General features: G+C 40.1%; 1 protein-coding gene across 8 annotated transcripts in view; it reads right to left on the bottom strand.

Annotated features, from left to right (window-relative positions):
- Positions 1-14,733, bottom strand: part of DROSHA (drosha ribonuclease III) — a 119,387-nt gene extending 104,654 nt beyond the window's left edge. For 2 of the 8 annotated variants that reach the window (XM_078066599.1, XM_078066594.1), the window contains exons 1-7: positions 14,573-14,685; positions 13,358-13,484; positions 12,387-12,452; positions 10,539-11,372; positions 6,479-6,571; positions 685-795; positions 221-452 (exon numbers count right to left, since the gene is read on the bottom strand). In XM_078066599.1, coding sequence (XP_077922725.1) covers positions 221-452; positions 685-795; positions 6,479-6,571; positions 10,539-11,372; positions 12,387-12,406 — 1,290 coding nt within the window. In that variant the 5' untranslated portion in view covers positions 12,407-12,452; positions 13,358-13,484; positions 14,573-14,685. Of the gene's footprint in view, positions 1-220; positions 453-684; positions 796-6,478; positions 6,572-10,538; positions 11,373-12,386; positions 12,453-13,357; positions 13,485-14,568 lie in introns of all 8 variants that reach the window. The other 6 variants (XM_078066596.1, XM_078066595.1, XM_078066598.1 and 3 more) reach the window with 6 other exon arrangements.
- Positions 14,734-14,863: the final 130 nt, after the last annotated feature.

Consider the following 14,863-nt stretch of genomic DNA (forward strand, 5'->3'; position numbering starts at 1 on the left):
TCTCAACCGGGGACGGGGGGAGGGGGCATTTGGCAACATCTGAAGACAGCTTTGGTATCACAAGTGGGGAGGGGTTCTACTGGCATCCTGTGCATACATCCCAGGGATGCTGCTCAACATCTTACAACGCACAGGGCAGGCCCCACCACAGAATTATCTGACTCCAAATGCCAAAGGTGCCAAAGCTGAGAAACCCTGGTCTACAGCTTCTCAGACCTACCACCTGATCCATGGGGTCACTGGAGTAGTAGTTTTCTGAGTGGGTGCAGCGAATCCACACAGGCTTAAGAAGTTCTTCTTCCTCCTCCTCATTTTTGTCGGGCAGTGTCTCCTCCGGCTCTTTTTCCTTTATTGAGGTATAATTCTTCTCTTTGCCAGTGCTCTGGCTGTCACTCCATCTGTCTTTTTCTTCCTCCCAACGAGCTCTCTTTTTCTCCCTACTTGGGGAGCGACTTTAAAAGGAGGCAAAGGACGCTAATTATTTAAAATGCTCTTATGTTGTAAAACGATTCTATTTCACCTGTTTAGTTCACTTTTCACCTAAAATAAAAATGCTATACCAAACCACCATATTTGCTTTTGTTAAACCAGTGATTCCTAAACACTAGTCTGATGGCATCAGAATCACCTGAAGTTAGTTGTTTAAAAATACAAATTCCCAGGCCCTACCCCAGATCTACTTACTGATTCACAGTCTCCGGGGGTGGGGCCCAAGAATCTGTATTTTTAATAATCTCCCCAGGTAATTCTGGTGTGCATCCAGCAGGTTCAGGGACAACCGGCAAACCGTAACTCCTAGAAGAGAAAGATATTTCGGAAATACTTGAAAATCTCCACAGACAATGTCAGCAACGAGAATACTAGTTTTGAATCTTCCACGGCTTGCTTTGCCAAGAAAAAAGAAAGGCTTCACAAAACATGGTTTCAGCTTGGCCAATAAATTGAGCTTGAGGACCATAATCCAAGAGTGAACCAGTTATATCCTCCCTAACCACCTCTCTGGAAGCCCACACTTGGGTTACTACTTAGTGAACCACCACTTTGTCAAATTCTGATTCCCGCACAGACTAATATTAACTCAATTAAAAAGGATAAAAACAAGTCAATCTCCTTGAATTCCTGCTTGAAATATGCAAAGACCCATCCTATGGATGTGTTTAGAGGGAAAAACCTACAGGATAGATTTTAACTTAAGATCCAAAAATTTAAATGCAACCCTACAGACCCTGAGAATGCAGCCAGGGAGAGTAACTGCTTTATTAGTATAATGCGGGCATCCTCTGCAGCCACAACTACCAAAGTTACTATAATCCAAGAAAGCTTACAACTGGATCAAAGTCATAAATTACCTATTCACATCAACTCTACCACTAACTTCTAATTTTATGACAGGAAGTGTGTGAGGGTGCAGGGGGGAATGGGTGGGTGATTAGAAAGATTACATATACTGATTACTTATTGATATAACTTCTGAATGTTACAATGTATATATTTTGTTCCCAGAAGTTACTGTAAAGTAAAATGTATATACATCCACTGTAGAAAGCTAATAAAGCATTAACAAAAATAAAACAAAACTCATCCATAAAACCACTCCAAGATAACCACTACATTTCACAAATGTGTTAAAACATATAGATATAAGACCATATATACATAAAAATATACACAGTTTAACAAAAGGAACTCCATAGCCTGCCTTTCTCACTCAAAAGAAAATCAGGAATACCCTTCTATTTCAATACAGCTATACCTGAACCACTTTTACAACAGGCGCATATTTTTCTTGTTATACATGTAGCCATAATTTGACAAATCTGATCAGAGTCATTTAGGTTGTTACCTTTTTCTTTTTGCCATCATAAACAATGCTACTGTGAACACACTTGTGTTCTTTGTACACTTGCCATATTATTCCACACAGAGAATGCATACTTTTTTTTAACGCTTCTCTCTGGATAGGTAGTACCAGTTTAGACTACAATCAAAACCATATGTGAGTTCCCATTTCCATACATCCTGTCAACATGATTTTTTAATCTCTGCCATTCTGATGAAAGAAGTTATCTTATTTAACTTGCAATTTTTTGTCATTACTGAAGTAACGTTTCATGTTCACTTTCTTTATGAACATCCCAGTCATATGCTATGCCAGTATTGTTAAAATTAGGAGTATAGTCTTTTTTATTCATTGAAAAAGTTTTTTGAAGGTAACTGCCCTTCTGTCAAATGGAATGCAACCTCTTTCAGTTTTTTTCCTTTTAATTCTATTGCTATATATAACTTACACGGCCAAATCTAGAGATTTTTTTGTTTACGCTGCCTGCCTTAGTGTAATGCTTGGAATCCTTTCCCATCCCAAAGTTAAATAAATATTTTCTATTTCCTTCAGTTACTCCTTAACATAAAATTTTTTTATTCTACCTCTCCAAGATAGAAGACAGAAATCTAATTTCAGTTTTTCCTCCATATGGCTTGTCGATTGTCCCATCAGTTTCTCCTCTGATTTGAAACAATTTTATGATAGATGTAAATTTTCATATTACTTGAATGTTGCTCAATATCTGGGATATTTTATACCCACATCAAATTGCTTTAATTATTCTGTGTATTGAACACTTTAATTCTACTAAAGTAAGTATCCCTGCATAATTATTTTTCTTCATTATTTTCACTTCTATTCCAAGGAAGAATCGGAGTCATCATAAAGTTTTAAAAGTAGTAGTTCAACTTAAGTTACATTAAAATTATGGATTATTTGAAGAACACTGGTATTTTCATGACCCTGTTGTCCACTTCCACTGTGGGAACATGGCATGCCTCCATTCACTTACATCACCTTGTCTTCAGCTACATTTCTAGTTTTCTTCACACTGATCTATATATTTTTTAAGCTTATTAAGATATTTTAGTTAAATTTTCAATAGTGAACCTACATTTTTTCCCCATTACATTTTCTTAGGTGTTTCTGGTATTTAGGTTTCTTAGGTGTTTCTAGTATTTAGCAAGTATATTAATTTTGGTATGTTTCTTTCATAACTTCAACTTCAGTGAATTAATTCTCATTGTTTCTTAGCTGAATCTCTTGAATTCTCCTGCTAATACCATTAGCTAATAATGGCAACTCTTAGCTTCCACTAGTATGGGGTTGGCTGGTTTGTATGTTTATTTTAGTGCTTAATGCAAGCCTAACACTCTGCTAAGCACTTTACTGACACTCACATTTAATCCTTAGAAGAATCCTATGAGGCAGATATGAACATCTCCTACAGAGGAAACAGAATTAGAAACTGCATCACTTGCCCAATATCACAAAGCTATTAAGTGGTAGTTAAATGCTAATATGGTTGTTTGACACAGACATTTTGACATGTACTAAAATACCACCAAATGTTTATTGCCGAGAAACAGGGGCAAAACCATCCTCACGCCACTCCCCTTGAAGCAGGTGTCCTGAATGATGGATGGTCAGGGTTGTCTGTTGTGAATATCAATTAATATTTTTTTAACACTTTGAGAGGGTCATTTCAAAACAGGAGCAAAACATCTTCTTTAGGTAAGTGTCTCAGGCACTCCAAATTTCAAAATCCAAACTTGAACTTCTTTCTTCACAATAAGCTATACTACAAACTGTAAGTTTTCTTCCTTTACAGTATTTATATCTCTGATTTTAATCTTCTCATCCACTGCATTAGTTGGAACTCATAGAATCCAAGTCTCTGCCTTCTTCACAAGCTACTGGTCACTGGAGAAGAAACCACTAGACCAAAGAGATTTCCAGCACTCTACATTAAAAATCACCAACCACAAATGGGGTCCTCAATGGTTTCTATCAACATAGTATCTGGCTTTTTTTCCTGTCCTTAGCTCCTCCTCCATCGGCCCTTCCTCTCTGAACAAACTCTTCCTCGTTAATCTCATCTAATCCATGGCATTTGGTATTTCCAGCTGGGATCTCTTTTCTGAACTTTACACCTGTGTACCCAATTAACTACCACACAATTCCACTTGGTTGTCTTACAGATTCTCAAACTCCACATGCTCAAACTGTACTCATCTTGCATCGTTCTTAATGCTCCCACCCCCATGGGGAGCACCAGGTCTCAGGTGATGGCTGCTGACTCTCCTTCCCTCACCCTCAGTTATCCTACTGACTCTATCTCATAAATGCCTCTCAGTTACCTCTACGGCTCCCCATCACCACTGTCACTGTGCTGGTCTAGGCATAATCCCCTGTACGGATTACTACAAAAGCTATCTAAACTCACTTTCCAACGTCCACGCTTGACCCTCTCAGAGCACTTGTCTACACTGCAACCTTCACACATGCTCTTTTCTCTCCTTCTACCATCCCCTTCCCTAATGCATCCCTATACACACTTCAAGTATCAATTGTAAAAAAGGTAAAATGTCAATTTTTCTGACTACCCGAGACTGAGCTCTCGCTGTTGTGTTCCCAGAGCAACGTGTAATTGCTCTATCAAAAGCACTTCTCATGGCACTTAACTTTCTCATTCCTGTAAAGTGGGGACTCCTGTGAATGACTGTATCACTCACACCAATGTTTGCAATGTGTTTTGTTCACTTCTTGTCAGGTGACAGTGACAGGCAATGGAGCCGCATCTTTTTCCTAACTTGTATGGGAAGGCCTGAAAGGTTTCAACACTAAATTTGGCTCTTCTGAGATGGTGTCAGTCATGCTCATCATGCGATGATATTCTCCATCATGTTAAAGAAGTCTGCTTATATACCTAGTTTACCAAACCTTCTATTTATAAAAGGATGCTGGTTCTAGGGCGCCTGGGTGGCTCAGTTGGTTAAGCGACTGCCTTCGGCTCAGGTCATGATCCTGGAGTCCCGGGATCGAGTCCCGCATCGGGCTCCCTGCTCGGCAGGGAGTCTGCTTCTCCCTCTGACCCTCCCCCGTCTCATGCTCTCTCTCTATCTCTATCTCATTCTCTCTCTCAAATAAATAAATAAAATCTTTAAAATAAAAAAATAAAAAAAAAGGATGCTGGTTCTATTTTACATACCTAATAAACAGGAACTGAGACAGCTCTACAGATTTTGACACAAAGAATTAGTTATAGATTTTCTAATACTAACCTATTTATCCATGCAATCTTGGACTAAACTGTTATTTTAATATGCTACTGAAAACAACTGGCTAATATACTAATCAGTATTTTCATATCCATATTCATAAGAGAGATTGTTTTGTAGTTTTCTTTCCATTAGGTTAGGTTTTGCCATGTCGGTTTTCTGGGCATCACAGCATGAGCTGAGCTCTCTTTCCATCTTCACCAATGTTCTAGAACAGTTTAAAACTTTTTTGGAGGTGGTACAAATCCAACTTTTTCAATTTTTTTTCCATAGTTACTTGCCTATTAAAATTTTCTGCTTCTTATGTGATTTGTAATTTTTGCTTTCATAGAAATCAACCCATCACATCCAAGTTTTTAAATTTTGTGAATATAGTATCTGTACTTATACCAACATATTAGAATTTTTAAATACCCTTCACTCTTATGATACATTCTTTCTTATACCTGATGGAGTATGTTTTTCTTTTCCTGATTTGCCACTTTTTAAATCGTATGACCTTTCAAAGAAGTCTTGCATTTACTTCCAAATATTGTTACAGTGCTATAGTTCTGTTTGCTATTTCATTGATTTCTTTTATCTTTAAATCCCTTTTTCTGCTTTTCTTATACTCTACCAATATGTAGAGCCAAGTAATCAGATGATAATTATACAAACATATTTATATATATTATATATAATTCTACATATAAAATGTATACATACAGTTACCATTTATTTGACACTAACTTTGGATCCAGCTCTAAGTGTTTTTACACCTATTCTCTCAATGACTCCTCATCACTCAATAAAGCAAGTGTAACTGTTCTTATTTTAGACAAAGACACTGAAGCTTAAAAAGGTTAGATAACTCTGCCCAATATCAAAGTTGGGAGAATAACTGACCCCAAATCTGTCAGATTCCAGAGTGCTGTGATTGATTACCATTATATAATTTTACCTCTTGATATAGAACTGGTCACACCCTGTAAGTTTTGGTTTACAACAACCTCAATGTCGTTCTTCTAAATAAAGTGTGACTGCAGTTTTACTTTTTTTTTTCTGAAACAAGTAAATTTAAGAGCATAATTATGAATTCCCAAGGTTCTTTTTTAAGCCTTGAATATTAATGTGTATACAGTTTTATAGCAATTGAGGTCAGAAAAACTGGCCTGTATAATTTCTAACTTTTTGGAAATCTATCAAGATTTTCCTTGTGCATCTTCAATACATTTTGAAAGTAAAGGTTTTTAAGTTATTGGCTGTTTTAGCTTTTCACAGGGCATTTTGGATAGACTCTTAGGCTAGTCTGAAGACTTGGTGATTATTATGCATAAGCACAAAACCTGAATTCAAGGAGATCTAGGACTTCTTTCAGTGTCAACTCCTTGCTTACCTTCCAGATCTCTTATACTCTTTTTTGTAGGACCTTTCCAGAGATGGTGATCTTCGGCTGTCCCGGTGCCTGTGTCTCTCCCGTTCCCGCTCTCTTAAAGGAATTAAGACACAGAGCTGTTTTCAACAGAAAGACTCAAAAACACCATCTCTTTTCACTGAATTCATCTTCTAAATAAATGGACCTCACCTACAAATTTTTCAGGCTCTATTCTCCATGGGACATTTTTATTCATCATTTATTAAAGGATAAAGGAGCTTTTCACTTTACAGAAGTTAACTAACTTGGACATTTTTTGTTGTTTTCTTCAAAGAAAGAAGTCATACTTGATGCTAAGCAGCAAAGGGATTTATGATAATCTTCTCTCCAGATGTTCCAACCAGCCAATCCTTGGTTGTTTAACCTACAGGGAAAACTTTAAAGGATTCTACTACCTAGTGATTTCTAGAAAACTCCCAATTTCATCCACCAAATAAATGTAAATTAAAGCTTTTATTGTGAAAATTAAGATAAGGTTCTACAATTAAAGAGTTCTAAACTCTTACAGGTTAGAGGCCTGAGTGGTAGTTCTAGGTATCGCTGACTGCCATGAGATTGTAAGTCACTTTACCTTGAAATGCTGTTTTCATCTGGAAACAACTCTAAATGGAGACATTGGGTTTATGCAACGTAAAATAGACTGAGGGATTTTAAAACCTTTCAATGTAAAATGGGAATTTAATAATGATAATAATAATAACTTCTGAGTCTATTTAATAAGTACAATGAAGATCTGGAACAAAACTTGGAACTCTAGTGTGTTTAAATCAGAACTAAATCTAAGGGAAATAACCATCCCATCTTAGAATAGAAAAAAAAAAATGTTTTATTAGCCTGAGTCCAGCTAGAAGACCATAAAAATGTCTGAATTCAAAAACATCCCCCAACCAATAGCCAAACAGAAGAAATGTAAATACACTGAAAATCAAAACTTACAAAAATGATCGAGAAATGTGACTGTTTAGATTATTAAAACAGAAATTGTTTTTTCACTTAAAGATCACCCCTCCTCAGGAAAGATTCCTTTTAACATATGTATAAGCCTCAGGTATACACCAGCTGTCCAAAATAAAGTAGCCAGAGCTTGGGATTCTACATTCTTTATTTGATACACTTCTAAAATTAGTTTACTGGGGCCCCTGGCTGGCTCAGTCGGTAGAACATGCAACTCCTGCTCTCGGGGTTGTGAGTTTGAGCCCCACACTGGGTGTAGAGATTCCTTTAAAAAAATTAATAAATGAAATTACAGCTTACTTTTAAGCAGTAAAATCCCAAATAGTGAGTGGTACCACATGACAGATAAAATGTAACGTGTAATAGCATGGCGGCTGAAAAGAATAATCGCCTGTATTTGCTAATAAAAACTCTATTGAGAGGACATCCCTAATTTTTTATTTGTATTTTAACATGTGGGCAATAGAATTTTGCATTTGAGAATGACACTTCTGATGATGATTGCTACCTCGGAGTGGGTATAAATTGAAAAGGCCAATCTGGATATAAAGCACATTAGTAACATTGTTTAATGAACCCATTTAAAGCAAGAAAAACAATGTTTGGGTTGTTTTTCCAAAGACTCTTCGTTGTCTGCAAGCATTAAGATATTCCTTAGTACATAATACTAGCTCTCTGATGGCTACACATTGTACTCACCAGGACAGCTATGGGGATTATTGTGCTTTAGCACCATTCAGTGCACTGTCCCCACCAGACTGCAGAAGAGCATGCTCAGTGCACTGCATGAGATTGTTTCTTTTCCCATTCCCCAGACTAACCTTGATCTTTCCTGGTAACAAATACACATATCCACTTCTTCAAAAACTTCCTCTAGAAATAGTTTGTCCTAAAACAATCTGGTAATCAGTATTCAACCATATTTTAGAGGAGAAAAAGAAGAAGATGGGATCTGAAAAAGGACAGATTGACTTACCCTAAGAAGGAGGGCAGAAGTAGCCAGAGGACAGACTACAGAATTTGCATAAATTTAACACAGTCTAATGCACAAATTTGTGAAGTTTTGGTTTTCTCCAATATACTTCTAGAAATTATGCTAGGACATCCCGTGCCCGATTTCTATTCCACAGAGACATTCCATATAAGACAGATGACTGACACTCTACCTAAGACCTCAAAGGGAGCCTACTATCACGTGGCCGTGACACTAAGGCAGCTCCAGGGCAAACACCCCAAGTGCATCACAAGACGACTCCAACAGAAATAAAGGCATGTAGAAAGATGAGCTAACTGCCTAAGCAGGTCTTTACTATGTAAAGGAGTTGTGGTTTAGGATAACGCAGATTAATGGCACCTGATTTCACTTACCAGTAGAGATCCTCAGTTGACAGGACATGAGGTTCTTTAAAGAAACACATAACTCCAAGTTTAAGCCTGATGCAAGAATTTAGGATTTTTATAGCAGAGTCCTAAAAACTTAACTACAGCACCCAAAATGGAAAAAAAAATGCCCATCTAGAATGTTGAGTTCGCAGCGAAGTGCTTCCCTAGAAACAGGATTATTAACAATCATTTCAAAGTCTAAAGACAACTATTAACTTTCCAGTTTAGATTTTCACCATAAAGTTATCAAATACACTATCATATGCCTCTGCCAATTAGTCCCTCAGAGAATAATTAAGGACAAAATTGACCAAAAACAGTAATTCACGCTGAAAAGATTTTTTAGAGTCTATCAACTCTCAACCAGCTCTGGCCCACCAGCAATCAGTCATTTCTGCAGGAAACAAGTTCCCTTCTACCTGCCACTGGGCATCAGGAAGAGGAAACAACACATTTTGCTTCCAAACCTTCTAAGTACTAATCACTCTCTTCAGGACTAAGAATGACCACCACCATTAACTGGCAAAATGTTCAGTCATGAACATGAAAACCAAGAGCCATGTGAAAAACGTGGAAACCAAGAAGTGAATTGATTCCACAGGAGCCAAGACCAGCTCTCTACAAACGCACATAATGAAGTGACCTGGTTTGGGGCGCTCAAACCCTTTTAGCACAAAAGTTCCATAGGACAATGAAGGTAAACACACCACAGCAGACAGAAAGAGAAGCACCACTACAAGCTCGACAAACGGAAAGCTTCAACAATATGAAGAGTTCACTGAAGGTAAAAATTCTTTGGTACGGCTGTTATCTACATAGTTTTATTTTTCCATCTAAACCACTGGTTCTTAGACTTTTGGAGAAAAGTCTTGAGACTCTGCTGAAAGGTACCAATTTACTTACAGAAAAACATGCATACACATAAAACTCTGCATATAACTTCAGAGCATTTCTATAAACCCATCTATGAGTCCCAGTTTAGAAATGCCTGCTGGAAACCTTACTTTCTTATGTATATCTGGTACAAATATTTGGTCTCTTAAAAAAAAAACAAATGTAATTTGGAATGAAGCAGTATTTTTCAAACACAACTTTCTTCAGTATGAATACATTTCAATGCAACAAAATCAAGTTAAAAACTATTTTGAAAACTTTGATGTGTAACCAATGTTATTGCACTTTACAAGGAAACAGAGCAAGAAGGCAACTATGTACAATAAACTTCCACTTATCCTAAAAACCAGAAAGCAAATTCTGCTTAACTAGTTCAATTCCTAATTGATAGCATACACAGATCAATTCCAAAAGAACTCAGGTGCTTTAACCTGATACGGTGATCATACTGAACAAAAGTAAATATGATAATGCAGAAAACACACGAAAAAGCAGTATGTGAACTTTCATTAGAGCACCATTAAAATGTCAGCTGTATTATGCAGAGTAATGAGCTTACACTCATTGCAATGAATCTACATTGATAATTTTGAAATGCTTTTCAAAAGTGGCTTTTCTGACATTAACTACTTGTCAGTTGTCTCTTCCTCTTCAAAACAGTCCCAAACATGCTTTCTTCCCTTTATAAATCAAAATGCACTGCGGGACCGTTTTGGTTTGGTTTTCTGAGAAACCCAGATGGCCCGTGTCTGGACCTCTGCAGTTCATTAAAAACACACGTGTGCTTTACCTGCTGCGCTCATAGCTCCGGTGACGGGAGGGCGTTCTCCCTCGGTCATAATCTGATCGGTAGCGGCTGTCTTGTCTTCTCCTGTCAGGACTTCGGCCTCGTTCCCGCCGATCCAGGGACCGATGCCTCTCGCCTCGCCCATGACTGTGATCCCGGTGCCTGTGATCCTCGTAGTGCTTGAGCCTTTCCGGGGATCTTCTCTCGCTGGGAGCCTTGGGGAGTGGGTATGGAGGGAGGTGCCTAAAATGAGGACTACTGCTGTTATTAGCACTGGGCGGGAAAGAACTGGGGTTGTTCTGGAAGCTATTAAAATTGGGAGGTGGGAAATTATGGTGTGAGTATCCTGGAGGGTACTGATAATTGACCTGCTGTGGCATGACAGGAGGGGGTGGGGGGTGGGGCATGGAAGGAGGGGGCATCATGAAGGGGAAAGTGCCTTGTCCAGGAGGTGCTCCAGGGACTGGGGGGTTATTAGGACAGGGCATCGGAGGTGGCATAGGAGGAAAACAAGGAGGCACGGGGAAGGGGGGCCTCATCTGGTGGTTTGGGAAGGGGGGCCGTATAGGGCAGGGAGGAAGAGGGCCTTGGGCTGATGGAGGCATGGGAGGAGGGAAGGGGACAAAGTCTGGTCGTGGAGGCAGAAAATTGGGGGCTGGAGAGTTCGAGAATGTGGTGGAAGGGGCACTTGGAGGTTCGTATTGATATTGCACAGGAGGCTGCTGAGGGTGAAGTAGTCTCAGATTTTGGGGCCTGAAGGCTGGGGCTGAGGGTCTGGCTCCATGTCCTCCCCGCCCTCGGGGACACCCTCGCCCTGGGTGGAACGACATTCTATGACTTTGCAGGAGGAAAGAAAAAGAGAAAAAGAAAAGAGAACCAAAAACTCACCATAAACAGGGTTTCGCAAACACCTTACCATCTTTAAGAGCAGCTGACAGACCCCTTCAGCCACTGGATTATTCCACCTGTCTGATGTTGCCGTTCTCTGTAATACCTCAAACTCCTCATGGCCAGTAAACTCCTCTTCCCCTGTGTCAGTCCCTGGCTTCTGTCGCTCCCTAAAGCTGCTCCTCCTCCAGAATGAACTCAACACCCCACTGTTTAATCATTTGCTGTTGTCCGTGCTCACGCTCCCCAAAAATCTGATCCTTGCCATGTCATCCTACCCACACACCCCACATTCTCTACATCTGCACCAGCATCTTCCTGTCTTCACCTTCCTCCACACTCAGCAGAGATTCCACAAACGCAACATAACAGGTCCTAAAAGGAATTAATAACCCTCCCCTCCAAGACAATACCACTGGCTCCTCTTTCGCGTTTCCTATCTCGATAGATAATAGCATTTATTGGTCCTCAAATCATACACAGGGAATTATCTGGTAACTTTTCCTCCCTTATCCCCTTTAGCCAAAAATTTATTTTAAATTCCCATCACTTCTGCTTCATATAAATATCTCCTGAGTTCATCTACTTCACACCATCGTTTCTTCCCTGGCTACAATAATAACACCCTTGCTGGCCTTTCTACAATCACTATTACCGCCCACCAGGCCTTTGTCAGGTTCCCTCTCTCACACTCCGTGCTGCTTCTTGGCAGGTCCTACAGTAATCACAATTCACCAACCAATTACCTCCTTCCAACTTTCATGTTTGGCTGCACCTCAGAAATATAAGCTCCACCAGGACAGGGCTCTGGACTGTGTTCCTAGCCATGTACATGCCCCATGTGAACATACTTCCTCCTCTCCGCACGTATCAAAATCCTTCCCACTCTCCAGGGCCCAGTGCCAGTGTTTGCTCTTCTCTCTGCTCTCCCAAAACTCCCACCATTACTGTCACACCACTCACCACGTATTGCCTTGCATCATGACGTACTGTCTGGATATGTCACATCTTCCACAGAGAATATAAGCGCTAGAGGACAGAAAGAAGAAAATAGGCATAAAAATGTTTCCCAAACTGCTAATGTCTGCAATCATCTTAACACTGATTTTGCATTCTCCAATGCATTGAGCATACTGACAAAATTAAGAGTATGTTCCCCGAATTAAAGTTTACAACTAACTTTTAAGATGTCCTTATCACAATGAGACTAGCAATCAAATTCAAATATAATTTGTAAACACAACAGTTATCCTTGATTTCATCCTCAGCTTTCCATTGAAGAATGCTGTGAACATGAATGACTTTCCAAATATTTAAGCTTCAGCAAATATTTTAAAAACTCAAATAAATATTAAATACAAAAAACTTTAATGTAGAAGCATCTTCCTAAAGTCTATCTAACTAAAAGTTTTACCAATAGGCTTAAGGTAGATTTTTACAAAGGTTCAAGAAAATAATGTCAGATTATCTAGCTGTATCAATCACTGTGCTTAATAACTAGCAGGCATCAAATAATATGTGATTTATGATTATCATTCAGTCTAAGGCCTTCATGATAAACCTAGGACCTACACAGTTGATCCTGCCACCACAGGCTACTCATGGCTCATAGCCAACAGAATCCAATTCAAACTCCATGCTTGGCAATTAAGGCCTTCTACAACCTGGACCCAACTTCTTCTAGGCTTATCCTCCATCACCTTCCCTATGAAGTGCCTATAACCCCAGATTTTCCCAGTTGCTTAACATACCAGGTACTATCACCCAGCTTGCTCTTTGCTCCCGCTCTTCTAAAATCCCCTGCTCTATGAATCTGCCCACTGACTTTCATCTACCTATGTCAAATGCCACCTCTTCTGTGAAGCCTTTCCTAGTTCCCTTTAGAAAGTAATCCCATTCCCTCTAGACTTACTTACTTCTTTTACAGCACTTACCAGAGACTGTCTCATATTATAGTCATGTGTGCACATTTCTAACTCCTCCACTAGATTATTAGCTCCTTGAGGACATGGGTTGATTCATAGTCATTTCTGTATCCTTCACAGCCCCTGGCAGAACATCCTGCACATAGTAGGTGGTCAATAAATGTTTACTATCTCATCAATGGCATATGTTTCTATGTTGCTACTGTACACTTCCCTTTCACATATATCCATGACATATTTGCATTATCAAAACCAGACAAAGAGTAGGCCTTTTCACAGATTCATGCGATATTCAATGAGCCTATACAAGTCGCAGGCCCTGTGGACTCAAAGTTGAGTAAGGCACATAGCCTGCAAGACTCAAGCTCTGAATTCACTTTTAAAAAAAATACATTTTTAAAAAATAAATAAATAAGGCAATAAACAAGAGAAAAGAGGTATGCACAGGGTCTAGGGGAACACAAAGGAGTGTGCTGAACCTAGAAGTGGGAAACAGGATCACTAACACTTGTACAGTGTGTAATAGTTGAACTTTCGGGATTAGATCCTCATGGATGTTTCTACAGAGAGAGTATCTGGAAACACTGATTATGAAACTGACATATCGAAGGCATAGTCAGACTGTGTTATGGATGCAAACTTTAATTCAAAATCAAAAGTCAAGGAATTCACTGCAACTGGAAAAGTACTTATTTTCTGCGTCTGTCTACTCCTAGGTTGCGGTTTGGAAGCAGGGAAACCGAGGGAGCTGTCTCGCATAGTTAAAACGTCCAGGAACATCAGTCTATGTTGAAAGAGTTGCAAAGTGTGCCCACGTTTTTAAGAACAACACCCTTTCCCTCACTTGCATCCCCAAGCCAGTCACCTTCGTCCAGCGGATTTGTAATTGCTTGTTTCCCTGTTTGCATCTCCCGCCAGACTGTGAGCCCCACGAGGTAAGCGCTCGGCTCACGGTCTCCCTCCGCTCCGAGACCCGGGCGGCCCCAGGCCTGGACCACCGCATGCGCTCCATAAATGAATGAAAGGCCGCATTTTTCACTTCTATTTGTTTGCGGGATTCGGGCCTAGGGTCGCTTTTTTGCCCTTAGCTGCAGATCTGAAGAGGGATTGCCCGACCTTAACTCGAAAGCGCCTCTCGCCCCAGCCCCGGACTCCAGACCCGTTTAAACCGGACACTCGGAAAGGCTCCCTCTTCAACACCCGCAAGTTGCCCCTTTTACCTACAAAAGGCTCTCGGGCCGCGAGGTTGCCGTCAAAGCAAAGCCAGGCTTATTCTGCAGCCGCCAAGACCATAGCGCCACCCGCGCCTCCGGAACAGGAAACCGAGGAAATTAAAAAGCAAACCTGGGAAAGCTGGACCGCGACAGGGAAAGCTCTTGGGCTGGCCACAGCGCCTTGTGCTCGGTGACTGGCGCGTCAATGAGAGCGATGGACACGCAAGCCAATAGCCTTCGTAGAACGCCCCGGCGCCCGCCCCCTGCCCTCTACATCTTCCAATGAGAAACCGCAACCGGG

The sequence above is a fragment of the Halichoerus grypus genome, chromosome 2, assembly GCF_964656455.1.
Source record: "Halichoerus grypus chromosome 2, mHalGry1.hap1.1, whole genome shotgun sequence".
NCBI classification, from domain to species: Eukaryota; Metazoa; Chordata; class Mammalia; order Carnivora; family Phocidae; genus Halichoerus; species Halichoerus grypus.